Source organism: Danio rerio, chromosome 16, assembly GCF_049306965.1.
Source record: "Danio rerio strain Tuebingen ecotype United States chromosome 16, GRCz12tu, whole genome shotgun sequence".
NCBI lineage: Eukaryota > Metazoa > Chordata > Actinopteri > Cypriniformes > Danionidae > Danio > Danio rerio.
This window is the reverse complement of record NC_133191.1, coordinates 57,812,693-57,840,659: the sequence shown is the minus strand read 5'-3', so window position 1 is coordinate 57,840,659 and position 27,967 is coordinate 57,812,693. Positions and strand designations below refer to the sequence as shown.

The 27,967-nt window shown below is 40.7% G+C and overlaps 1 protein-coding gene across 1 annotated transcript; it reads right to left on the bottom strand.

Annotated features, from left to right (window-relative positions):
• Positions 1–815: 815 nt before the first annotated feature.
• Positions 816–27,568, bottom strand: grinab (glutamate receptor, ionotropic, N-methyl D-aspartate-associated protein 1b (glutamate binding)). The gene is made up of 7 exons (NM_001308611.1): positions 27,443–27,568; positions 21,593–21,893; positions 18,795–18,907; positions 14,806–15,006; positions 4,606–4,734; positions 3,611–3,754; positions 816–1,449 (listed from the first exon to the last, which is right to left on the bottom strand). The coding sequence occupies exons 2-7, from the start codon at positions 21,867–21,869 to the stop codon at positions 1,300–1,302; spliced, it is 1,014 nt and encodes a 337-aa protein (NP_001295540.1). The 5' UTR covers positions 21,870–21,893; positions 27,443–27,568; the 3' UTR covers positions 816–1,299.
• Between the last annotated feature and the right edge of the window lie 399 nt (positions 27,569–27,967).

The window sequence follows — 27,967 nt, the reverse complement described above, 5'->3', positions numbered from 1 at the left end:
ATTATAATTTATTATTATTAATGTAAAATCAACTTATGAGAAATTTGTATAATGAATTTAATAATAATACATTTATACCATTATTTATGTCCAAGCTTTAATAAATACTTTCTACATATTTTCAATTAATTTTTAAATTAATTAATTCATTTTCCCTCAGCTTAGTCCCTTTATTCATCAGGGATTGCCACAGCTGAATGAACCGCCAACCTATCCAGCGTATGTTTTACACAGCGAATGCCCTTCCAGCTGCAACCCAGCACAGGGAAACACCCATACACACTTAAACAGCATATTTAGTTCATCAATTCCCCTATAGCGCATGTCTTTGGACAGTGGGGGAAACCGGAGCACCCGGAGGAAACCCACGCCAACACGGGGAGAACATGCAAACTCCATACACAAACACCAACTGACTCAGCCGCCACTGGAACCAGCAACCTTACAGCTGTGGGGCGATTGTGCTATCCACTGCGCCACCGTGACGCCCCTATGTAATATTGTATTATTGTTTAAAATGTACGTTTTAGTGCAAGTTGGAAAAATTAATTTGAGACAACCTTAATGTTTTACGCTCAACCCACTTTTAATTGATTTTGAACATTAAGGAATTGTATGAACGTGCATATTTTTACAGTAGAAATAAGAGTGAAAAGTTACTATTTCTATTAATATTCATGTTTTAATAATATTTTAGTGATTATGATGATGATAATAATAATTAAGATGATAATAATGACATTTTTGATGATGACGACATCACTAACCAAAATAACCATCTCCACCAGATCAAAACAAACACGAAACACAGTGAATGTGTTCATAAAAATGACTTTATTCCCTTCTGAAAGAGAAAACAGAACCCAAAGACATCTCTAATACAACACACACACACAAATGCACACAAACACACACACGCAAAGAAACATAAACACATGCGTGCGCACACACACACACACAAACATGCCAGCTCAAACACGCACACATAAATGGATGCACAAAAACAAACGCACACACAAACGCTTACAAATTCACACACAAACAAAAAACACACACTCGCATATACACACACACAAACTCAGACTCACACAAACATACATAATCATACAAACACACACACACACACAGACGAAGAAAGGAATGAGACTATATTAATAACATGAGGACGTATAAAAGTATGACAGTTTCACATGGTCATCATCATCATGTTTTCAGGAAGTAGAAACTCTTTAACTACAGTGAATATGGTGAAAGTTAGTTACTGATCTCAGCATGTGTAAAGATGAATTGATGGTGATTTCAGCTGCGGCTCCGTCCCAGGATCCTCAGGATGAACAGGAAGATTTGGATGATGTCTAGATAGAGATTGAGGGAAGCGAAGATGTATTCCTCCGGGCTCAGAGACAGATTCTTGTTCCCCAGCAGCAGCTGCGTGTCCACCGCCAGAAACTGGAACAGCAGACAGGAAACAATCATCAATTTAAACAAAACAATTACAAAATAAATACAAAAGATGCATAATTTAGTTATAATGTCAAATAAATAAAGTTAAAGTTACATATATTAAATCATAATGCACAATAAATAGTTCAATCTTAAAATAGTTTACAATTAAAAACACTAATATGCATAAATTATATGCATATTAATTCAATATTATTATGTAAATGTGTGTACAAACTAAATATATCGCCCTTAAATAAACGTACAATCTAAATAAATTGGTTTACAAACTAAATATAATCGCCCATGTTTGTAAGTGAAAAATCAGATGTACATCCTCTAAATTAAGCTCAGGTTCATTCTGTTTCCACTGATCACTCTGGAGATGTTTCAGCAGCTTCATTGGAGTTCACCTGTGCTCAACTCAGTTGGACATGATCTGAAAAGGCGTACACCTGTCTATATAAGGGCCCAGTGCTGACAGTGCATGTCAAAGCACAAACCAAGCATGAAGACAAAGGAATTGTCTGTAGACCTCCGAAACAGGATAGTCTCGGGGCACAAGGCTGGGGAAGGTTACAGAAACATTTCTGCTGCTCTGAAAGTTCCATTGAGCACATCTGCCTCCATCATCTGTAAGGGGAAGATGTTTAACCAGCAGGACTCTTCCTAGAGCTGGCCGGCCATCTAAGCTGAGTGATCAGGGGAGAAGGGCCTTAGTCAGGGAGGATATCAATAACCTGATGGTCACTCTGTCTGAGCTCCAGCGTTCTTCTGTGGAGAGAGGAGAATCTTACAGAAGGACAACCATCTGTGCAGCAATCCACCAATCAGGCCTGTATGGTAGAGTGGCCAGATGGAAGACACCCCCCGTCTGGAATCTGCCAAAAGGCATCTGAAGGACTCTCAGACCATCAGAAACTAAACTCTCTGCTCTGATGAGACTCAAATTGAACTCTTTGGAGTGAACGCCAGGCGTTACGTTTGGAGAAAAGCAGACAGCGCTCATCACCAGGCTAACAGCATCGCTACAGTGAAGCATGGTGGTGTTGGCATCATGCTGTGGGGATGTGTTTCAGCAGCAGGAACTGGAGGACTAGTCAGGATAGAGGGAAAGATGAATGCAGCAATGCACAGAGACGTCCTGAATGAAGACCTGCTTCAGAGTGCCCTTGACCTCAGACTGGGGCAACGGTTCATCTTCCAGGAGGACAAAGACCCAAAGCACACCGCCAAAATATTAATGGAGTGGCTTCACAAAAACTCAGTGAATGTCCTTGAGTGGCCCAGCCAGAGCCCAGAGCTAAATCCTATTGAACATCTCTGGAGAGATCTAAAAATGGCTGCACACCGTCACTTCCCATCCAACCTGATAGAGCTTGAGAGGTGCTGCAAAGAGGAACAGGCACAAATTCCCTAGGACAGGTGAGCCAAGCTTGTGGCATCATATTTAAGAAGACTTGAGGCTGTAATCACTGCCAAAGGTGCATCAACAAAGTATTGAGCAAAGGCTGTGACTATTGATGCACATCTGATTTTGCAGCTTTTTTGTTTTTAATAAATTTGCAACAATTTCTAAAACTCTTTCTTCACATTGTCATTATGGGGGATTGTGTGTAGAATGTTGAGGAAATCAATGAATTTAATCTATTCTGGAATAAGACTGTAACACAATCAAATGTGGAAAAAGTGAAGGGATATCAATACTTTACGTATGCACTGTATATATATAAAAAATGTCTAAAATATCTGCTTGGCGCATAAAGATTTTATTTTTAATTTTTATTTAGTAGTTCAATCATATAACATCCCGTTCCCTTGTTCAAAAACAATGCCCCTAAATTTGTTTACAAACAAAATAAATTTGTTTACTAAGAAAACGTATCACTCCTAAATATCTCATCCTTATATTAGTTTACACAAAATATATCGTCCTTTAATAATGTTGTTTTGTATTTATTAAAATACATTTGTATGAAAATTTAATACATCTTGAACTTTAAAAAGTTTTACTTGGTTTATACGAAAATGGTTCATACAAATAAAGTGTTATGTTTTCTATATGTATGTATGTATGTATGTATGTATGTATGTATGTATGTATGTATGTATGCATGCATGTATGTATGTATGTATGTATGTATGTATTTATGTATTTAAAACTCACGCAGGTGAATAAAAGAGCTCCCAGGGTGGAGTAAATGAGGTCCATAATCTTGCTATAGAAGATGATGCAAAGGATCCCAAAGACGAACAGGACGATGCCGCAAACGAACAGAACCCCGTAACAGGAAGTGAAGTCATACTTGGTCTGTTATTGGACAAAAGAGAAATATTAAAATCATGGCATTATGCTGTTTATTAGACTTTTATTGCTTCACGATAACATTATCTAGTATCTACAAAAATAAATAAATACAAGTAAAGCAGAAATACTTCGGGTGTGTTTTTGCACAATTTGAGTCATGCCAACAAGTGAAGAACAAAATTAAACATTTTTATTACATGAAATAAATTAAATATTGACTAAAATAATTGATTAAACATCGTATTTCACTGCAATAAACTAACAGCATTATTATAGCTATTATTATTTTAAAATATTTTAAAATAATGAGTAAACATTAAAACAAAACAAAAAATTTAAAACAATTGATTAGTTTAATCAAAACAGAAGACTAACAAATAAATATAATTTACTTACAAAATGTTTAATATTAATAATATTAAAAAAATTATTCATAATAAAGATTAAAACACAATAAAATATTTTTTTTTATTTTAAATAACTAAAATTGAAGTAAAACAAAGTATTTTTACTTACAACATTTTAATAATAATAATAATATCTAAAGAAATTATCAAAAGTAAATATTTACAAACTAAACATTAAATAAATCAAATTTAGTCTAGTTTAACTTAAATTATATAAAACATTAAACATTAATTTGTTTTAAATTAGTTATATTATATTTTTATATTATTATAAATGAATAAAGCATATCTATACATCTATTATCTCAAACTCAAAACACTAACAAAACTACAATAATTAATAGTCTAATAATTAAAGTCCTACTCTTGTTAAACATTCAGTGAAACTAAAAGTCAAAGTAGCATTAAATGAAGGTTTGATTGACCGATAATGAGTTGACCTCTGACCTGCATGGAGAAGATGATGACAGTAAAGCAGACCACCACTGTAATGCCGATCGCCATTATCACGATATCAGTGTCGTAGAAGCTGGAAATCACTCCGACCATGTAGGACATCGCCAGAGTCAGCACCGACTGAAACACAACACACACATCCATCAGTACAGTATATACAGCTGAAGTCAGAATTATTAGCCCCCCTGTATATGTTTTTCCTTTTTCAAATATTTCCCAAATGATGTTAAACAGATTCAGGAATTTTTCACAGTATGTCTGATAATATTTTTTCCTCTGGAAAAAGGCGTATTTGTTTTATTTCGGCTAGAATAAAAGCAGTTTTTAATTGTTTTAAAGCCATTTTAAGGTCAATATTATTAGCCTCTTAACTGGGGAAAAAATATAAAAGAATTAAAATTCAACAGGGGGGCAAATAATTCTGACTTCTAATTCAATATACTTCATCACATTATATCAGATGCTGTTTCTTAGAGTATTCTGTAGTATAGTCTAGGACAGAGGTTCTCAAAGTGGGGGTCGGGACCCCCCGAGGGGTCGCGGGACAATGAAGGGGGGGTCGCCTGGTGATTTCCAAAAATCAATTAATTTTTATTAAACCTTAAGACTTACTGTATTTTATCAATAACCTACTGAAGAGAAAAAAAATAGTCGTTTACAGTTACTGTAAACTATATAGTTACTATAGTAGCTTATAGTTACTAGTTGTATTGGATTGCGACTTCTCGGGTAATTACATTATACTAAAGACACAGCAATACTGTCAGATGCAGCAGATTTTGTAACACCAGGTTAAACTTTCTAGCTCATTTACAGCACTGACATACATAAAAAAAACAAAGAATAGACTTGGGTCTATTGGTGTGTTTGTGCGTGTCATTGCATACAAGGTTTCTGTATTTACCACCACCTCAGAGAATATTGGGGGTCACGAGTCACTGGCATTGTCATTTTGGGGGTCGCGGGCTGAAAAGTTTGGGAACCCCTGGTCTAGGACACTGTTTCTCAACCACATCCCTGGAGGACCACCAGCTCTGCACACTTTCTGTATCTCCTTAACCAAACACACCTGATTCAGATCATCAGCTCATTAGCACTGACTGACTAATGGGTGTGACAGACAAAGGAGACATCCAAAACATGCAGTGTTGTTGGTCCTTCAGGAACGTGGTTGAGAAACACTGCTCTAGGACAGTACAGTAGAGTATTCTAAGGAACAATTTTGGTGGCATCTTTTGCCTTAATCCCAACATAAAAAACAAATTCAAAGTGATCTTGGCTTCCATTTTAGCATTAAGATCTGCCTTTATTTTGATGCTATAAAGAAGTTGGTTGATGCAACATTTATGTTGATATTAGACTACGGTGATGTTATTTATATGCATGCTTCGTCTCAAAGTCTGAATGCATTGAATACTGTTAACGTTCGAGGTTACAGAAGTAACCCTTCGTTCCCCGAGGAGGGGAACGGAAGTGCCATGAATGGGAGGATTCGGATCAGAAGCCGCTTATCTGTAGAGTATTGAACGGGCCAATGAATGAAATTAATTGGCAGCGTAAGCTTGCGCAGGTGTGCGACATCTGCAATCATCTCAGCATATAAGCACACCTGAAGCCAGCAGACGCCATCCTTTTAAGCTGAAGAGACTTTCAAACAGCTAAGGGACAGTCATTATGGCGACGGAATATGGCACTTCCGTTCCCCTCCTCGGGGAACGAAGGGTTACTTCTGTAACCTCGAACGTTCCCCTTCGGTTAGGGAACTTCAGTGCCATGAATGGGAGAATATGGAAAGCGCCATAATGACTGCACCTTACCAACACCCCCGATGAGGAGATAGTCAAGCAAGCGTGACGCACCCACATCATGGGGGGCGCGGTCCTCCAACGTGTCCCTGGCCCTAATCTATCCTACTTCAACAGAAGTTTTACGGATTTAGATATATTTTTTGGGAAGTCGTGAGCATCTAGATAATTCTAGGAAATACGACAGTACGTTGGGAAGCGTGCAATCCCGATAGGGAGGACGCTGCGGAGGCCATCCGTTACCCAAGGGGGGGATAGATGGCAGAATTTACCTATGGACTAGCCCTAAAAAGGGGGAGTACGCATAGCAAAGAGTGGTTAGCGGAGAGGGAAGACACGGGTCCGCCCAGGGGGGGGACTTAACCGTGGCGGAATAAGCATATGGGATCGCCTAGTGGGGATCACGCATAGCAGGCACCTATACCCAAAACGCGGGCTGACCAGCGGGCAGACCTACAACGTAGTGGGCCAGCAAGTGACTCCTCCGCTGAGTCAGTGCTGGGGGCCACGGAGGAATCTGCAGGGCTCACCTGACGGGGAACTTTACTGACAGATAAAAAAGGCGCACGTACCTCCGTGTTAGGGAGAATGGCGCAGCAAGCGTGTTTCAACACCCTACCGAGTTGTCTCCTCAATCACCAAAGGGTTACCTAATACCCTTGAGGAAACCGGCTCCACTCGCAGATTGTAAAACCTTGCAAATGTGTTGGGTGTCGCCCAGCCCGCAGCTCTACAGATGTCTGTTAGAGAGGCGCCGCGTGCATGCGCCCAAGAGGATGCAACGCTCCGAGTGGAGTGTGCACGTACTCCCGGGGGACACGGCTGACCTCGACTCGAATAAGCGAGTGAAATGGCATCCACAATCCAGTGGGATAATCTTTGTTTCGATACGGCACTTCCCTGCTGCCGACCGCCATAACAGACAAAGAGCTGCTCAGATGATCTAAAATTCTGAGTACGGTCCACATAAATGCGCAGAGCGCGAACTGGACAAAGTAAAGAAAGGGCTGGGTCTGCCTCCTCCGGGGGCAGCGCTTGCAGGTTCACTACCTGATCTCTAAAGGGGGTGGTAGGAACCTTGGGCACATAACCGGGGCGGGGTCTCAGGATAACGTGAGAGTAATCCGGCCCGAATTCCAGGCACGAGTCACTGACCGAAAATGCCTCCAGGTCCCCGACCCTCTTGATGGAGGCCAACGCAACCAGCAGAGCTGTCTTCAGGGACAGAAATCTTAGAGATACTGATTCGAGTGGCTCAAAGGGATCGGATCGCAGACTCGTGAGAACGAGGGCGAGATCCCAAGAGGGCATGAGAGGGGGGCGAGATGGATTAATTCGCCTAGCACCCCTAAGGAACTGGATGACCAGGTTATGCTTTCCCACGGTGCCGCCAGCTACCGCGCTATGATAAGCGGAGATGGCGGCCACGTAAACCTTGAGAGTGGAGGGCGACAGCCTGCTGTCCAACTTCTCTTGAAGGAAAGAGAGCACAACACTAATCTGGCAATTTCGGGGGTCTTCTCTGCGAGAGACGCACCATTCAGTGAATAGACTCCACTTCAGGGCGTAGGCGCGCCTCGTGGAGGGGGCTCTAGCCTGAGTGATGGTATTAACCACCGCAGTCGGTAGGTTACCTAAGTCTTCCTCGCGTCTAGGGACCACACGTGGAGGTTCCAAAGATCGGGGCGAGGGTGCCAGATGGTGCCCTGTCCCTGAGAGAGTAGGTCCTCTCTCAAAGGGATCCGCCAGGGGAGGGCTGTCGCGAGGAGTGAGAGCTCTGATATCCAGGTCCGGTTGGGCCAAAGGGGCGCAACTAGCAGAACCTGTTCCTCGTCCTCCCTGACCTTGCACAGAAACTGCGCGAGCAGGCTCACTGGGGGAAACGCATACTTGCGCATGCCCCGAGGCCAGCTGTGGGCCAGTGCATCCGTGCCGAGAGAGCCCTCGGTCAGGGAAAAAAACAACTGGCAGTGAGCGTTCTCGGGGGAAGCAAACAGATCGATCTGGGCCTCCCCGAATCGCGCCCATATCAGCTGAACAGACTCGGGGTGGAGTCTCCATTCTCCAGGGCGTAACAGCTGTCGTGAGAGCGCATCGGCTGCACGATTGAGCGTGCCTGGGACGTGAATGGCGCGCAGCGATTTCAGCCGCGGGTGACTCCAGAGGAGCAGACGGCGGGCGAGCTGAGACATGCGGCGAGAGCGCATACCCCCCATGCGGTTGATATACGCCGCCGCCGCCGTACTGTCCGTCCTGACCAGCACGTGTTGCCGCTCCAGCACCGGTAAAAAGCGGTGGAGAGCGAGGAACACTGCCAACAGCTCTAGGCGATTGATATGCCAATGCAGCTGGGCACCCTTCCAGAGGCCCGCAGCCGCATGCCCGCGACACACGGCCCCCCAACCCGTGTTGGAAGCGTCTGTTGAAACAACAACATGGCTGGACGCCTGTCCTAGAGGCACACCGGCCTGTAGGAACGAGGGGTCGTTCCAAGGGCTGAGGGCGCGGCGACACAGCGCAGTAACCGAGACCCGGTGTGTGCCCGCGTGCCATGCGCGTCTGGGGACCCGATCGTGAAGCCAGTGCTGAAGTGGTCTCATATGGAGCAACCCGAGCGGCGTGACGGCGGCTGCGGATGCCATATGCCCCAGGAGCCTCTGAAAGAACTTCAGTGGGACCACTAGTTTGCTGTCGAGCTCCCTCAGACAGTTCAGCAACAGGCGAGCGCGTTCCTCCGAGAGGTGCGCTACCATGGTGATCGAGTCCAGCTCCATCCCGAGAAAAGAAATCCTCTGCACGGGGGCGAGTTTGCTCTTTTCTCGGTTGACCTGAAGCCCCAGTAGGCGGAGATGCCGAAGCACCTCGTCCCTGTGCATAATCAATTGCTCCCACGAGTGGGCTAAAATCAGCCAGTCGTCGAGATAATTGAGTATGCGAATGCCCGCGAGCCGAAGGGGCGCTAGGGCACCCTCCGCGAGTTTGGTGAAGACCCGCGGAGACAGAGAGAGCCTGAAGGGGAGGACCTTGTACTGCCACGCTCGACCCTCGAACGCAAACCGCAGAAATTGGCGGTGGCGTGGAAGAATGGAGACATGGAAATACGCGTCCTTCAGGTCTATGGCTGCAAACCAATCCCGAGGACGAACGCATTGGAGAATGCGCCTCTGCGTGAGCATTCTGAACGGCAGCTTGTGCAGACAGCGGTTCAAAACGCGCAGATCTAGGATTGGCCGTGACCCACCGCTCTTTTTGGGTACGATGAAGTATGGGCTGTAAAACCCACTCTCCATCTCGGCTGGAGGAACCGGCTCGATTGCACCCTTCGCCAGGAGGGCAGCAATCTCCTCTCGCAAGACAGGGGCGGACAGGGGGTTGACCCTGGAGAAATACACGCCCGTAAACTTGGGGGGCCGTTTCGCGAACTGAATCGCGTAACCGAGTCTGATTGTGCGTATGAGCCACCGCGAGGGGCTGGCCCGCGCTAACCAGGCAGGCAGAGCCCTCGCTAATGGAGTCATCGCTACAATCGCTGACGTACCAGCGGTGGGGCAGCGCGGAGTGGGTGTGCTGATCCGGGAAGCACGAGGGTCCCGCGGAAAAGCTGGAGGAGAGCGATTCGCTCTGGCTCCGCACCCTGACTCCGGAGAGGGGGCTGGAGGGCTGAGGGAAGGGAGACCGTCCCCCCAGCGCTCGTGAGCCACTGGCGAAGCACGTAGAGTCTGCGAGCCGGAAGGCAGCGCGTCCCGGACTGGCAGAACTCGTGCAGTCACATCCGGGGAAGGGAAAAAGTGCTCTTTTACTGATGTTTTGGTGGCACTGAAAAGTACCGTTGTTATCGGGGCCCCGCCCTCCAGCGGGGAAAGAGCAAGTTTCCTCTTCTCCGGATGGCCTGTCTCAGGGACGCTTCGCGGTCCGTTTACCGGACTTAACGGCGCCCTGGGCAGGAGGGGCTGCCTGCTTTCGAGGTGAACGCCGCGCCCGCTTGGCCGGAGGCGCAGGCGGGGGCGGGGCAGCACTCGTTGGCGGGCGCCCTCGGCGAGGAACAGCGGAGGTGGATGGCTCGGCGGGCGGAGCGGGCTTACGGCCACGCCGATAGATGACATTGCCCATCGCATCCGACTGCTCTTTCACCGCCTTGAATTCCTGGGTGAATTCACCGACGGTGTCGCCGAACAGGCCAGCCTGGGATATGGGCGAGTCAAGAAAGCGAACTTTGTCAACGTCGCGCATATCGGCCAGGTTTAGCCAGAGGTGGCGTTCCTGAACCACAAGTGTGGACATCGTCCTCCCCAGCGCACACGCGGCGGACTTAGTAGTCCGAAGAGCATAGTCGGTCGCGGTGCGCAGCTCATGTAATAAGCTTGGGTTGGACCCGCCCTCGTGCAGCTCGGCCAGCGCCTGCGCTTGGTAGCGCTGGTAGGTGGCCATCGCGTGCAAAGCAGAAGCAGCCTGGCCCGCAGCCTTATAAGCTCTGGCTCCGAGGGAGGCAGACAACCTACAGGCTTTGGACGGGAGGCGGGGCAAACCCCGCCACGTAGAGGCGCCGCGCGGACAAAGATTGACCGCGATAGCGCGCTCCACTGACGGGATCGCCTCATACCCCCTGGCAGCTCCGCCGTCAAGGGCGGTGAGGGCGGAGGCACTCGCAGCACGGGCAGAGAAAGGTGCCCTCCAGGACTGCGTGAGCCTACTGTGCACTTCCGGGAAGAAGGGGACGAGAGGCTTCGAAGGCTTCGCCTTCTGGTCCTCTACGTAGCACCCATCTAGTCGGTCCGGCCGCGGAGCTGGGGGATAAACCATCTCCAACCCCACGGCCGAAGCAGCCCGGGAAAGCACGGCTAACATGTCCGCTTCAGGATCCGATTTGACAGCGCTCACCTGCCCGGAGGGGGCGAGCGGGTCCGGATCTTCGTCGGACAGTGAAAGCCCACCCTCCGATGCCGCGGAGGACATCTGATCTCCGGTGTCAGCGAGTGTGAGAGCTACCATCTGGTTAGACGGATCACTCTCACCACCCGAAGCTTGGATGGAGCGCCGTGAGGAGCGAGAGGTCCGCGAGCCCGTGGGCGGCGGATTAGCTCCCGCTGAAACCCTCAGATCTGCCCGAGCGCCCGCTGCTTTTTTAGAACAGGAGGCAACTGGGGTGGCTCGCTCTCTTGCGAAAGTTAGCCGCGATCTTAGCTGTGCAACGGTCATGGCATCGCAATGACGACATGAACCGCCCGCGAGCACCGCATTAACATGCTGGACCCCCAAACATGCAATGCAGTGATCGTGTCCATCATCCGGAGACAGGAAACCCCCGCATCCAGAAACGCACAGTCGGAGCGCCATCCTGAAAAGGACGTGCTGCACGACTGTGTTGCTCTTTTAGGAAAGTTGCAACTATACGCACCGCTCTGGAGGACCGGACCCAAAGAACCGCAGGCAAGGGAGTAACCCAGCTCGACCGTCTGCCACCGCGAAGACCCACTCTGGACCGGGAGACACACTCGTTCGCTCTGAAGTGCTGATCAGCAAGAGGAACCCTCATCGACTCACTCAGAAAGGATCTGAAGCGAAAAGGATGGCGTCTGCTGGCTTCAGGTGTGCTTATATGCTGAGATGATTGCAGATGTCGCACACCTGCGCAAGCTTACGCTGCCAATTAATTTCATTCATTGGCCCGTTCAATACTCTACAGATAAGCGGCTTCTGATCCGAATCCTCCCATTCATGGCACTGAAGTTCCCTAACCGAAGGGGAACCATAGTGCACTAAGATCATCATTAAGATCTACTCATCATTAGCCGCATTTCCACTGTCGGGCCAGTGCGCACCAGGGCTTTTATCGGGCCGGGCCGGGAGGTTGAGCAGTGAGGCCGAAATTATGTCTCGTTTCCACAACCCGCCAACTTCAGTGGGAATCAGCAGATAAAGCACACCATCACATCACCAGGAAACCATTAAAATGAAGACAACCCAAACAAATGACACATTACTGTACAGCAGTACATGATATGTGTATACGCACAGGCCTGTGTGTTCTCATCCGTCATATTCATTTACTCGCCGACCGACTGTTGGCATCGTGCATCGAGTGGTCTCGCCAGTAACGGAGAGACCCAGTGCAGTGAGCGCACCATCCATAATATAAAACCAGAAATTCTCCGTTAATAACTCAGTGGAAAATGTATTTTATTACATCCTCGTTTTGATAGACGTATTCAGCCTAAATGCTCTGTAGAGATCTGAAACATACTAAATTTTCCCTATAGGCTTTATGACACTAATAGGTGATTCCCCTTTATTTAAGGCTGTTGCACATTATTCTGTGATCTCTAGTAAAGGAACATGTTAAGTATTTCAGCACATAAGAGCAAGTAATAAAATAGAGCCTATATTTCATTGCGCTCAGCAGCTCTTCACTAATAAAGCTCTTCATGTATTTAAAATGTAATTTTAAACTTTTTCCATGTCATATTAAAAACATAGACATTTAATTGAAGATATAAAACACATTTTTTACTTGTAGTTTTCCCAGATGTGTTTCTAAAGAGGCCCTGCGCGCAGGACTAAATGACAGAAAAAAAGGTCGCCTAGTTTCTGCTTTCACTCATTTAAAATATGCTGTTTGCATGTTTTGATTAATATCATCGTATCCAAATACTTTATAAATAATATTTCACCTCCTCCGGTGTTTATTGTTTTTAGAAAATATCTCAAATCTTTTTTTCAGACAGGCCTTTGTAAAATGAAAGTTATATATGGCTTAAAAACGGTTTGATTTATGTAATGTAAGCTAAATTGTTATCGCTAGCTTAGTTAGTTTTATATTGGTTTATTTATTTAATGTGATTTTATTAAATCTGATGTTTGTAATTCTTTAAATGATTTCAATATAGCTTAGGCTATTTTATCAAGATATGACACTATTGTTTTGAGTCTGCAAAAGTGGACACGTAATTCGTTAAGTTGTATGTCTTTCTGTTGTATTCATATTGTGTATTATCTCCGAAATAAATTTCGAAAAGAAAAAAGCCACTCGCGGCATCAACAGAGCTGTGAAGGGAGCACTCTTTTACTCAGTCTCACACACACATGCAGGCATCTAAACGTGCACAAACACACCTTTTAAACTTGACAAAAACTCTTGAAAACCTCAACTGTCTGCTGTGTCTTTAATAGGGTGTGAAGATTATTATGCGTTATTGAAACATCGAGGAGGACGCAGCAAAGAAAAGTCACTTATAAGTTAAAAGTTTATTTTTTTATGCAACAGCCTTACATTTAAAAGGAAAACATAAGGGCGATCATAAGCATAAAGGCCCCAGTCTGTAAGGCTAGATGTTTTCTTTACCTTATTTGTTTATTTGTTTGGCGCATGTACTCGTGTGCGATCAGAAAACTAGTGTCCGCATCTTCTTTCACTCCATCCCGAGGCCCCAGATGGCCCTCTTTGGCCCAAAGTATTCGACGGGCCGAAAAAGGCCGGCCGCTAGCCCCAAGAAAGCCCCTCTTTGGCCCGATTAGGCCCTGGAAGTGACAGTGGAAACCCGACTGGCCTTTGCTCGCTCGCTTTAAGTGGGATAGTGGAAACACGGCTATTATGTGCTGTATATTAGGGTAGGTTGGTCTGCTTTGTCTATTTTCAGGCTCAAGCATTGGCATATCCTTGTTTACAAATCTATACTGGGTTTACTCCCATCATATCTACAGAATTACATTTGTAAAACGCCTGTCCTTAACTATAGCCTTCAGTCACAGGATATTTATTTACCGTCTGTTCCTAAAGTGAATACTGGGATGGAGAAAAAGGCTTTTATTTACTCAGCAACTTAACCTGGATGGAATAACCTACAAACAAAGTTATTGTTTAATGATTTGATTTCACTAAATGCTTTTAAAAAGGGTATAAATGATTTAGGAATTGAAACACAGGCCTGTAGATGTTTTGAATAGTTTGTCAATGTGTGAATCATGTTAACTGTTAAGTGTTTGTTGTCTGTTAGACCCATGTGACATGTAAAATGCCTAATCTTGGCCAGGACGCTTTTGTAAAACAGATTTTTAATCTCAATGTGTCTTTCCTGGTATAAAGGTTATAATAATAATAATAATAACCCTCTTAAATGTAATATATTCACATCTTCAATGTAAATAAAGACAGGCAGATTATCCTACAGTCTCCAGAGTTTTAATTTCATGCAAAAGCAACTAAATATTTATTTATTATTACCTATTTTAATAACATATTATTATGAAAGCAACACATTTACATTCTCAAGCAGTTTCAAGCACTTTAGTCAAAATCTTAAAAACACTCAATTATAATTCAAGCATTTTCAAGGATCTTACAGCACTCACATGAACCCTGAACACCCCCAACATCCCACTAAAGACTCACCAAACAGATGAGGTTCCAGGGGTGTTTGCGACGAAACTCTCCGCAGCAGAGGATCACGAAATACGGCACCAGGAACACCAGATATCCCACCCAATACGTCCAGGAGTTCTGCATCACGAACAGCTTTACATGAGGCTCGAAGGTGAAGATGGCCACAAACGCAGTGGTGATGGCCAGCTGAAGACTCAAAACACTGAAGACCTGCAGACAAAACACACAGAAATAAATATTAAATATGAATAAATAAAAATGACAAAGCGTTACATAAAAAACATATATGTATCTTATGTTTATATATATAGTTATTTTATTGATAAATAACATTTAATCTTTTGTTTGTTTGTCTATTTATTTACTTATTGCCACATAAGTAACCCACAGCAATTTCATGGAAAGATCAATACAGAAAAATACAATATAAATGTCAATAACAAGTTCAGATTTCAGTAAGAAATGATACTGAATTAATAAAAAATAAATAAATAGAAATTACAAAGCTTTACATAAAAAAGAATTGATATAATCTTTGTTCAATCATTCCTTTATTTTCTTTTTGACTTAGTCCCTTTATTAATCAGGGGTCGCCACAGCGGAATGAACCGCCAACTTATCCAGCATATGTTTTACAAAGCGGATACCCTTCCAGCTGCAACCCATCATCGGAAAACATCCATACACACTCATTCACACGCACACACTTACACACACATACACTTAGCTTACCCAATTCATCTGTACCACGTTTTTGAACTTGTGGGGGAAACAGGAGCACCCGGAGGAAACCCACGCAGATGCAGGGAGAACTTGCAAACTCCACACAGAAATGCGAACTTCACCACGATCAGTAATCAGCGGTGCCATTATTTGTAGCTTTAGGTGATTTTTAAAATAAAATCTGACAGTGTTGTCATTCTCATCTTCAGCGCTTTACATTTTCGCAGTTGTAGCTCTCCTGTTCTCTGAAGGCAGAAGGTGTTGACTGAGTGATTGAGAGCTGATTTTAACCAATCGATTCGCGTTCAGTTCTAGCACAGTGGGCCAATGAAAAGAGCGCAAAGGCGGGGCAAGCATTGCAGGGTTTGTTTACTACAGCAAGCTGACATGGCAACAGTTTTAATCTGTTCCTGAGTGCTGCGTTTCCATGCAAAGATGCATTCTGCATGAATGTGTCCTAAATCCGTGCATGCGGTGAACATTTTGCAGTGAAAACCGATTGCACGCAAAAATTTTATGCACTCGCAAAAATGCTCCCAAATATATTTTGAAGTCGCATAGATAAAATGTTTTAGACCAAAACGGTCGCAATTTCGAACCCTGCAAAGTGTTTGGAGTATAAACATTTTGTGTAAAAGCTTTTGCATTTCACATTCTAATAAAGGCGACTCGGTGGCGCTGGTTCATAACTTCAGCTGGGTCAGTTGGGGTTTCTGTGTGGAGTTTGCATGTTGTGCTGATTCGCCTTTATTTAATCACCCTAATTAAACAAAGATAAAATCAGGATCCTCCCTTCACTATATTTCTTAGCTAGAGTTTAGTTAAAGGATCGTCTTTATAGAACGTATTTTGCAAAAGAATAAATTAGATTCATAATTTACCACACAGAATAACTAAGATGGGTTCTGGAAAATGAAGTCAATGTCCACTCCAGTGAAGAAAAGTAATAGAATACACTTTAATTAATAAAATAAAATCCAGTGAAAAAGTAGAATAAACAAAAGACAAACAGAAAACAAAATCCTTACTTGATCCTCCGTTGAGGATAAAGGGCAACCAACCTCAATGTACAGAAGTCAAGAAGCGCAAAGCTGGTCAGAAAAGGCTCAGCTTTTATATAGCTCTCAAAATCAGGTCATGCACATAACTTCACCTCATATATCAGTGAGGGTTTGACACATGCAACACAAGTATCCGCACACAGAGATGCGTTTTGCCTAGTACATCGAAAGACTAACTATAAATCACTAAGGACCAACTGTATAGTGTGGTCTGACCACTCAGTTAAGAATTTCAGTAATTAACAAAACTTATAGGTCATGTCATAGAGAACAAATGTATAGCTGTTCCATAGGCACTTCTCAGAACAGGGGTTTTCAAAGTGTGAGGCGCGCCACCCCTGGGGGGCGCCAGAGCATGTCAGGGGAGGCGCTGGAAAAAATATAATATAATAAAAATATCATTATTAAGTTTAATTATTATATGTATTTTTTATTATTTTTAAACGTTTTAATTAAACAAAGCTAAAAAAATTATACGTCAAAAATAAGAAAACCTTTTTTACCCAGAAGGCCATAGCTGTGAATTCGCTTCTGTTTGGCAAGCCCGCCAATACAGGTATATGCCTGCTAATCATGCTGCTAATACAATGGATCGGTTTCTGAGACCCCCTGATTCAAAGCCTTTAAGTTCAGGGCTTGAACCCAAAAGACGATGATATGATGGTCAGTATTTGAGTTTAGGATTTACGTGGACAGGACCAGCTGATGAACCACGACCTTTATGTGTGGTTTGTCGAGATATTTTGAGATATCATGAGGTATTCATGAGACCCGCTAAACTTCGGCGACACCTTGAAACCAAGCATGATGAGATAGCAAGAAAACCTCCAGAATTTTTTTTGTGTGTGTGTGTGCGTGCGTGTTTAGGAGGAGGGGTGCGCCAATGGATAAGTTGTGTCAAAAGGGAGGCCCACTGTCTTAGACTCTGAAAAACCCTGTCTTAGAACATCAATCAACCCATAAACATTTCAATGCATTAAGTTGACAGTTTAAAAGCCATTAATCAACACTCAAGGTATCCTTGACAAGCAGCACATCTGACCAACAAGGCCTTGTAGGTCTCCTCGGGTGTACTTGAAATGTCACCGGCCTCCAGAGTCAGCTGCAGCTGTGCGAGACGTACGCACTCGGGGGATAAGAGGTCAGCGGTAGTGCACATATAAGCAAGTGGTGCTCACTGCAGAGCCATTTAGGCAGAGCTGAGCTCCAGTGAGGGGGAGCTTCAGCTCTCGCTCCTCCTTTCATGCATTTCTTCTACGAGTGATGTCACTGGGGGTAGGGTTAGGGGTGGGGTGGGTGTACGCATTAAAACAGCTTATAGGAGGAGGAACGAGAGCTCATGCTCCCCCTCGCTGGAGCTCAGCTCTGCCCAAATGGCTCTGCAGCGAGCAGTGTCTCCATAGAAGAGCTGTGGAAAGGAACCGTCCCCCTCCCGCTCCATTCACTAACCTTCCGCGCCCTCTTCTGGTCACGTCGTGCTTTACGCTTACACTTAACTGCTTCAGATACTGTTGAACTCTGAAGTATGGGGATTTCAGAGTATAGGAGAGGTTCACGTTTATATTTTCGTTGTCTCTAGTTAATCATGGCACCAATCTTTCCATTAGAACCAGCCACTACAATGTTCTCGCCATGTTCGCGTGGGTTTCCTCCGGTTTCCCCCACAAGCCAAAAGACATGTGGTACAGGTGAATTGGGTGAGCTAAATTGTCCGTCGTGTATGTGTGTGAATGCATAAGTGTATGGATGTTTCCCAGTGATGGGTTGCAGCTGGAAGGGCATCCACTGCATAAAACATATGCTGGATAAGTTGGCGGTTCATTCTGCTGTGGCGACCCCTGATTAATAAAGGGACTAAGCCGAAGAGAAATTGAATGAATTTTAATAAGATGTGTTTTATGATGAGAGCGGTTTGCATCGACTCATTGAGCAGGCGCTGTTATCCATAAGCAACTTATAAGGGAGGAAAAAAGAAGCACTTCAGATCATCTGACAGAATATACAGCGCTCAGCATAAATGAGTACACATTTCTCCTTTTGAAAATGTATATTTTTCTAAAAATAAATTGCTAAATGAATGCTTGTTCAAGAGAGCAAGCTTCTAAGGATGCCATTATTCAATAATAATAAACAATGGAGCATAATATGAAACCCCAGACCTTAGATTTTGTCCATACGGTACATTTTATCATATTGCACAGCTCTAATGTTTACCTTTCGGATGAACACGCGTCTGATCTCTTTATTGTCCAGTCCAGAGCTGGTGAACTGATCACTGTCATATTCTGGAGGATCGTTGCTCTGTCCCGGTTCACCCATCGCCACCACTATATTAAAATACAAACATAACACACTCATTCACTGATAACGGGCTAACACATCTGGGAATACACATTTACATAAACTAGTTTCAGATTAACAATAAATTAGACACTAGAGGGCATTTGATTAGTCAGAAGATTTGAAGTTTGAGGTGACTTAAAAAAAAAAATCATTTATCCATTTATAGGGTTCTTACACTTTTTACAACTTCCAATTTCAGCACTTTTCCAGCACTTTCAAGGTGAATTTTTATGCTTTTCCAGCACCTGACAACCATGGTAAATTACGTTATATATGCTATATGTACTTTTTCACATTTAAATCCATTGTGCTATTTAAAAAAAACACAATATAACATTTCAACTTAAATTTTTTAATACTTAAGAGGATAGATTTATAGGGATAGTTCACCCAAAAATGGCAAAAACAAATAAATAAATAAAAGTTCAGTTATAGGAGATTAGATCTTAAGGAGGATATTTCTACAGAGGACTGGATGAAGACAGGAACCTCGATCACTAACAATGAACACTCATCTGAAACTGTTACAACAAAAATAATTGACGAGGATTTACATAACTCCAGTTTTATTGCATAAATATAATGAAAATATTCCAGATACTTGCTTGAGATGCAGGGACCATAAAGGAACGTTGTATCACTGTATATGGGAATGTAAAGGAATACAGAACTTTTGGAAAGATCTGAAAATATTCTTGAGGTTAATTTAATTTTCTCCTTTAATTTAAAAAAAAAAAAACATTTTTAAAATTAATCTTTTAATTTAATTTATATCCCAAGGAGATCTAGTTAAAAAAGACGGAGCATATATTTATGAATATATGCATTCAACAAGCGAAACGGCTTATTTCTTTAAATTAGAAAAGTATATGTGCACCAAATATAAGCTGTTGGCTGAAAGAGACGCTAACAAACATGACAATGGAAAAAAATTACTTATATGATAAGAAATAAATACATTATTTTTGACAGAGTTTGGGGACATTTTACGCTGTTTTTAAAAGGTGGTGGATTTGGAAATGTTTTACAAGAAGATTAGTAACAGAGGTGATATTGTATTCTGATGTAAAGTACTTTTGTTTTGTTTTGTTTGTTCATTTGTTTGTTGGTTTGTTAAATCTGACACATGGAAATGTGTATATACATGTTAAAATTTAATGAAAAAGAATTGGAAAAAAAAAGTTCAGTTATCGGATGAAGTATCTTTTTAGTTTGGTCTCTTTACCTTAAGTTGATTTCTCAAAGAAATGAGCATACAGTCAGATTTTGTTTGGGTGAAGTACCAAACTTTCATGACCAGTCGTTCATGAGATTTCATGTGCGTAGCTTTTTTTATACAATCATTGACATTTTGGTTGCAAAGATGCATTCTGGGTGTATGTCTTCTAAATACATATGGAGCTAATAATATGCCAAAACAATCTGAATTTGAATTGTGTTAATTGGAATTATTAACGATTGTAAGTTAATAAAACTGATTACTATATGTCATTTAAAAATGTTTTGAATTTCTTAACTAACGTATAAGGTTACAGTATAGGTCAGAATCAGCTCTTTATCCCTCAAAACACTGAAAGCTTCAGTAAGTTTGCTTAACCAATGAGATGTAATTTAATTAAATATATGAATTTCCCTAAAGCATGTGTGTGTTAACTACTGAAAATAGCTGACCTCCGATAGTCAATTTGCAGAAAAATAGAAGTGAAACAAATGCCAGCAAACTCACGCAGCTCTGTGATTGACCAAAATGCTTAGTTTGACTTTTTGGTGATCATCTAACTCTTCCCTGTTGATCAACCCTGACCTACTTTCTACGAGATCTGAATATCACAATCTGAATTTCTGGTTTTGAATTTTAGGATATTGAATTTGACGTTCTGAATTTCTTCATCTTGAAAACTTAAAAACTGTAATTTTACAAACCCAATATCTGCAGTCTGCGAATGAATTCAGAGTAAAAACTGAAGTTTGAAATGACGTCTTTAATAATCTGAATTTAAAAAAATCCAGTTGTCTTACATTTCAGATGTTCAATAATCAAGTTAGAAATTCAAATTCAAAACACTTTTAAATTACATTTAATAATCAGTTTTATTAACTTACAATTGTTAATAATTCAAATTAGCACAATTCAAATTCAGATTGTTTTGGCATATTATTAGCTCCATAAATATACATACGGTGAACATTTTGCAATGAAAACTGGTCGCATAACAAGTATTTATGCAATCACAGAAATGCTCCCAAATATATTTTCAGCGCACAGATTAAGTCACAGTTGCATATGCAACCAAAACGGTCGCAATTTTGAGCCCTGCAATTTCAAATTCGAGCAGGTTCAAGCACTCGGTCCAAAATCCAAGCACTTTTCTAACTGTGAAAACACTATGTTATAAATCAAGCATTGTCCAGAATTTCCAGCATCCGTAAGAACCCTGCATTTAGGTGACAAACTGTAAGTTTTAGATGTTTACATCAGTTTTTTATCTTCTAAACGTAATCCAATGTGACTTACAAGGCATTCAGCGATTGGCAATACACACAATAAGAGCTGATTATACAGAGGAATTATTAGTGCTCAGAGAATTAGGTGCTAGAATAGAAGTGAGATAGCAGAGTGTGTCTACAGGTGGTTTGTCAGGCCCACCTGTGTGAAGCAGTACTCTTACCGTTGGGAAACGGCTGTGAGTATGGATCTGTGCTGTATGGAGCGGCCACTGGATACGGCTGCTGTGGGTATCCGGATACTCCCTGTCCGTACGCAGGACTTTCAAAAGCGTACGGTGGTCCGACTGGAACAGCCACGGGGACTGTAGCATCTGCATGCCCGTACTGAACAGCGGCTTCATAAGCAGGAGGCATCACGAAACCCGGCGGTGGTGGCGGTGAAGGATCATCCCCATCCACAGCATTGTCAAAACGGCTGTATCCCTTATTCTGAGACATCACTGGAGCAGACTGAAAACACAGCTGAACATATGAAGCACTTTGAGTTACATGAAAGCAACTTAGCAGAGGACAATTATATTTCCTGTGTGTTGTTTAAATTGACCCTCTTTTGGTTAAGTTGGTGTCTATTTTTGCCCCATTGACTTCCATTATAATCACATTTTGATTGCAATGCCATGACAGCATATAATCATGCATTTTTGATTGTTGTTGGTTTTCCCTGTTGGGAAGAGGTCTAATGTGTAATTTAAATTGTTGATCATCAGTTGGCAGCATTAACCCTTTAGATAGGCCTGTGTAAATTAGTTTCTGGCTTTTATATGAAGTTTAGTAGAGTAAAACAGCAGATTATAGCGTGTGTGCAGAAATAAACTTACTGTATTTACTGAGTTCTGAAAGCTGCATTTTGATTTTCTCAGTGTGCAAAGGTCTCTATCTCACACACACTACACTCCACACAGAAGACAGAAACTAAGCTTTTTTTGCACTGCATCTGATGATCAACAGTAAAAATTACTAATTGTAACAAGGAAAACCAGAAACAATCAAGAATGCATGATTATATGCTGTCATGGTTTGCAGTCAAAAAAATGTATTATAATGGAAGTCAATAGGGCAAAAACAGCAGCAACATATAACCCAAGTGGGGTCAATTTGCCTACTGTGTATTGCTAAAAATGTAAGCATTTTTCCAAAATATGCATCAAAAAAAAGATTTGTCAGCAAAATTATTGCATTTGCTGAAACACAGAGAAAGTTGTAGCCAAATTAAGACTCAAAATCAGCCCAGGATGAAAATGACCCAACAGTACACACGGGTTAAATAAAAAAAAAGAAGTTTTTTGCCTCTTATGACGCATTTAATGGTCATCAACATCTTAAAAAGTTTTTAATATTTTTATTAAAAAAACATTAACTAAACATACAGAATATACATACATGAAATTAATGTTTACTTATTGAAAACACAATGGAAAACCCATGGAGTACAAGTGCTGGTTGCTATAAGCCTTTTAAACCTTTATGAGTATAAAATTTATAACTAAACTGTAATCAATGCCAATAAATTTACCATTTAATTTCCATTAAAACATCACTCTACCAGCAGTCCTTACTTCATATTCTCACCCAATACCTCAGTTTGTCATGAGACATGAACAATATGTTGCTGAATGAAAGTGAAACTGATCTGCAGTTGTATATGTATAAAATACAAATGGATTCATACTTTAAACTTTAATTATACTGTTCAATTAAAATATTTTTGTCAAATGATTTTGTGGCTCAAACAGTGGCGTTGCGAGGGGGGGCATTTTGGGGGCTTAAGCCCTTGCCTGATGTATTGTCAAAAGCCCCTGATCTTTTGGAATATGTTGCACTTCAGTAAAAATCGGTTGTATAATATTTATTTTGGTATCCAAGTCCTTAAAATTACCACATACATCACGTGCTCCACTTAACGCAGTGTTTGTGTCGAATAATTAAATAGTCAGCTGTTCAGCAGTACCTGTTTCTACCAGCAGGTGGGAGTGGCACTGTTGTCACATGGTGTTAAAAAAAATCCCGCCACTGCACTGTCATCATTCATTCAGTACTTTGAGGAACTGAAGCAGATGACGTACTTATACAACAGTTTCGCCAAACTGAATAGTTCTAACTACTGATGTAGCTCAATATTTGTTTTTACAGTATAAAATGTGTGTAGTTTTGGTGAAATAAAATAACTGTAATCAAATGTGCGTCATATAAATGTAAATACATGCAAACTAGTCAGAAAGCGTATATTGTACTAGCTTTCTAGATATATGATATAGATATAGACATATTTATCTAGATATGATATAGCCAGTCACATCTGTTTCTGTAATAGTTAAATCACAGTGAGTTAATGCATCTAGCTTATTATTTTATAGCTATATATTACTGTAACATGCTGTCAGTTAGCATCGGATTATAAATTGACTTTCTTATGAAAATACCTAAGATGGCTGGAAGAACACATATACACTAAATTTATTGCCACAGTGGTGTAAATGATCAGTTAAAGCCTTTTTATGTTTATTCAGATCTTATTTTCATTCAACTACAGCAACAGCTGGATGCCTTCATCCATATTAGGGATTTCCTGGAATGTTCTGCTATTTTGTGAGCCATATATGGAATTTCTGCTCAAGTGTGAAGGAAACAGGCATTACATGCATTTAAAGTGCTGCAACGCCCACATCAACCTATTTTAAGGGAAAACTGAACAAAAAATCTCCCTCTAAAGAAATAAGCATATAGATCTTTATTTTAATTTTTTTTATACTGTTTTGATACAATTGTTATAATATCAAAAATAATAGCCTACCGAATATCAATATTTTGCAAGGTTTTGAAGTTAGAAATTCCAGTATCTTGACAACACTACACCTCAGTGAATCACTCAGTCTAATGAACATTTGTAGCTTTGTATCACACTGGATAACAACTCACACCATAGACTAAATCATATTTTCAGATTTCAGATATTTTCAGCTTGAAGACATGCAGAAAATGACATTTTAAAAAAACAAACAGAAACCGCACATCAGGAGGAGATAGGAGGCTTAAGAGGTATGATATGGCTCATAACAGACTAGTAAATGATAAGTGGGTTAATTTATCAATGTTTTTTCCTATTTTGGTGTTATAAGTCATAAAGCTTAACAATTTATTGTTAAAAGACTGTCAACTTTAAATCCCTTTATTTATTATTAAACCATTTGAAACCTTTTATAATCCTATTAGAAGTAGCAACGGCGCTGGGCTCAAAAGTATCGGTTCAGGCACCGGTACCTTTTTAAAAGTACTGATTTAGCACCGGTATCGAAATAACCCCACAGATACCCAACCCTACTTACAACTGTCTTTTAAATGAAATTTGATGCTTTCTTGTTGGATAAAATTACATCTGGTAGTGTTTCCACAACACGATGAATCAGCACTGTTTACAGATTAGTATGTAGAGTGATTTCTGAAGGATTATGTGACATTGAAGACTGGAGTATTTTACTTTCACATCACATCTACAAAATACACATTAAAATGTAAAACTGACCATTTGAACTGTTAAAGTGGTTCACAATAGTGCTACATTTCGAACAAATAATTATATGTATATAAATAAATATGTATGTATATGTGTGTGTGTGTGTGTATATATATATGTATATGTGTGTGTGTGTGTTTGTGTGTGTGTGTGTGTGTGTGTGTGTGTGTGTATATATATATATATATATATATATATATATATATATATATATATATGAGCAATTCCATGAAAATGTCAACCTTGCCATGAAAAGAAAAATGTTTTCACCAAAATAGCGAAACCGTTTCTACATTTTTTGCGCAGGCAAGTGTTTTACACATACTTTAAAAATACTTAAAAATGTGTCTGTCAATGTTTTCAAACTATTATATTTGATTTACCAAAGTCAAAGAAAAGGCAATTTCACATCCGTCACATCCATAACGAAAAAGTGTCAGATCCATAACAAAGCTTTTCCCTCAAAAATGCAAAAATGTCAAAATAAACTAAAATCAATCAGTTTTGTTCTATAAAGAGCCAACTCTTATTCTTTAGTTGAGCATTATTTATTTTGGGTTGAGCAGTTTAATTCACAGAATTTCTACGAAATAAGTTGTATACTGTAAACTCGAAGACTTTTTTTGTCACATCCATAACGCTTGTTTATTTTCCTCATTTAAAGTATAAAAATGTTCACAGATTGAATTTTTTTGATCCCATAACTCTGTGGTTAGTTGTTTTGGAAAATATAAACAGATGATTCAATATAATGTTAACGTATACTTTCTCTGCGAATTTATGTTTTGAATTTTTACTGCAAATGTCACATCCATAACGCTGGAATCAGCCATATATATATATGAGCAATTCCATACAAATGTTAACCTTGCCATGTAGATATGGTTTTTGCCAAAATAGTGAAACCGTTTTTGCACTTTTTTTTTGTGCAAGCATTTAACAGTGCTTTAAATATACTCAAAAATATCTCTATTAATGTTTTCAAAGTATTATATTTGATTTACCAAAATCACACGAGTGGCAATTTCACATCTGTCACATCCATAACTGAGAGATGTCACTGAAAATAATGTCATTAATGTTTTTCTATAGATAGACATATTTTATTCTTTTGATTGGCATTATTTCTTTTGGGTTGTGCAGTTTAATTCATAGAGTTTCTACAAAGTATGTTGTATATGGCAAACTTGCATAGTTTTTTCGTCACATCGGTAACGAATGTTTGTTTTCCTCATTTAAAATCTAAAAAATGTTCAGAGATTCATATTTTTCTGCTGCCATAACTCTGTGTTGAGTAGTAGCTTTGGAAAATATAAACAAATGTTTAATAATATAATGCTAACATAAACTTTGTATATATAATTTATGTTTATGTTGTGCAAATGTCACATCCATACCGCTGGAATTGCTCATATATCTTTTTATGTCAATTCGAAGTTTCCCTTTTTGCTCAAGATATTATTAAATGGAAGTGTTGAAACATGGAAAGTGAAACTTAAAAATATTTTTGCCTCATGGGCCTCAAAATCGCCATTTCTACATTTCCAGACGAGACTTTCCTCACAATAACGTCAAAAATAAATGTAAAAAACAATTCAAACTGTGTGATTACACACACAACACCGTGAAATACTCGAAGTAACATGACTGTCACAGTTTTATAACGTATATTTACAATACCAAAACAACAACGTAAATATCCAGACTTAAATTTCATCACAAACGTCAATAATATATGACGGAAAATACAAATAAACCTCTAATAATAACACACAAAACGCCGTGAGATACTCATAGTAACATGACTATTACAGTGATTAAATCGATTTTATAACGTATATTTATAGTTACAATGGCAAAACTAATGTTTTTTTTTGTTACTTTGGTCAGTCACGTCGGATTACTTCCATTGTTGTTTTGTTATTGTTAATATTCGTAATAAAGTCGATTTAATCACTGGGATAGTAATGTTAGTATGAGTAATTCGCGGTGTGTTATTGGAGGTTTATTCGTATTTTCCCTCACATTTAACGTATTTTGACGTTTGTGATGAAAGTCAGACAAAATACACTGTTTTGCCATTGTAACGTTAAATATACGTTATAAAATCGATTTAATCACTGAGATAGTAATGTTATGATGAGTATTTCGCGGTGTTGTGTGTGTTATTAGAGGTTTATTCGTATTTTTTCCTCACATTTAACGTATTTTGACGTTTACAAAACGTCAAAAATACGTTAAATGTGAGGAAAAGAATCAACCTCCAATAGCATACATGACATCGTGCTCTTAAAGTAACATGACTATCACAACGATTAACGTAAAGCTAATTTCAGAACATGTAACGTTAACAGTTAACTTACAGTAGCAAAACAATAATGTTGGAGAACAAAAGGGAGAAAACCGAGTAAAGTTTACTTCCGTTTTCTCTTCAGGTGAACCGCAAGGTGAAGTGAACCACCGAGATGAATAAAAACAGAGGTTTGATCACTAAACTCACCTGAGGAAGATAAAACTAGTCGGTTGTTCACTGATTTCTGACCGATGAAGATGAAGATCCTCGTCTTCCTGTAAACATCCCACAATTCCCGATAATTTCGTCAGAGGGCAGCGGTGGTGACGCCCCCTGCAGGAATGCCCCCACATTGCACGGGCAGTAAATAAATAAATAATTTAAATAATTAATTAACACACAAAACTCACGATGCGTCCCAATTCGCCTACTTATACCACATCCTAGAAGTATGTACTTTTTTGTGTGAATAAAAATTACATACGTTTGACTGTTTAACCGAAGAGGTCTTTGATAGAAGAGATACAGCTGCGGCCAGAAGTTAACAAGAATATTTATGTTATTTAATACATCACCCATTAGGTTGTATTTTATAAACGTCTACCCCTACCCTAATCCTCGCAGTAATGTAAAAACAGTAACTATGCCAAGTATTATTCATATTATTTATTAAAATCATCACTAAATTGTATTTTATTAACGTCTACTATTACCCCAACCCTAAACCCAGCC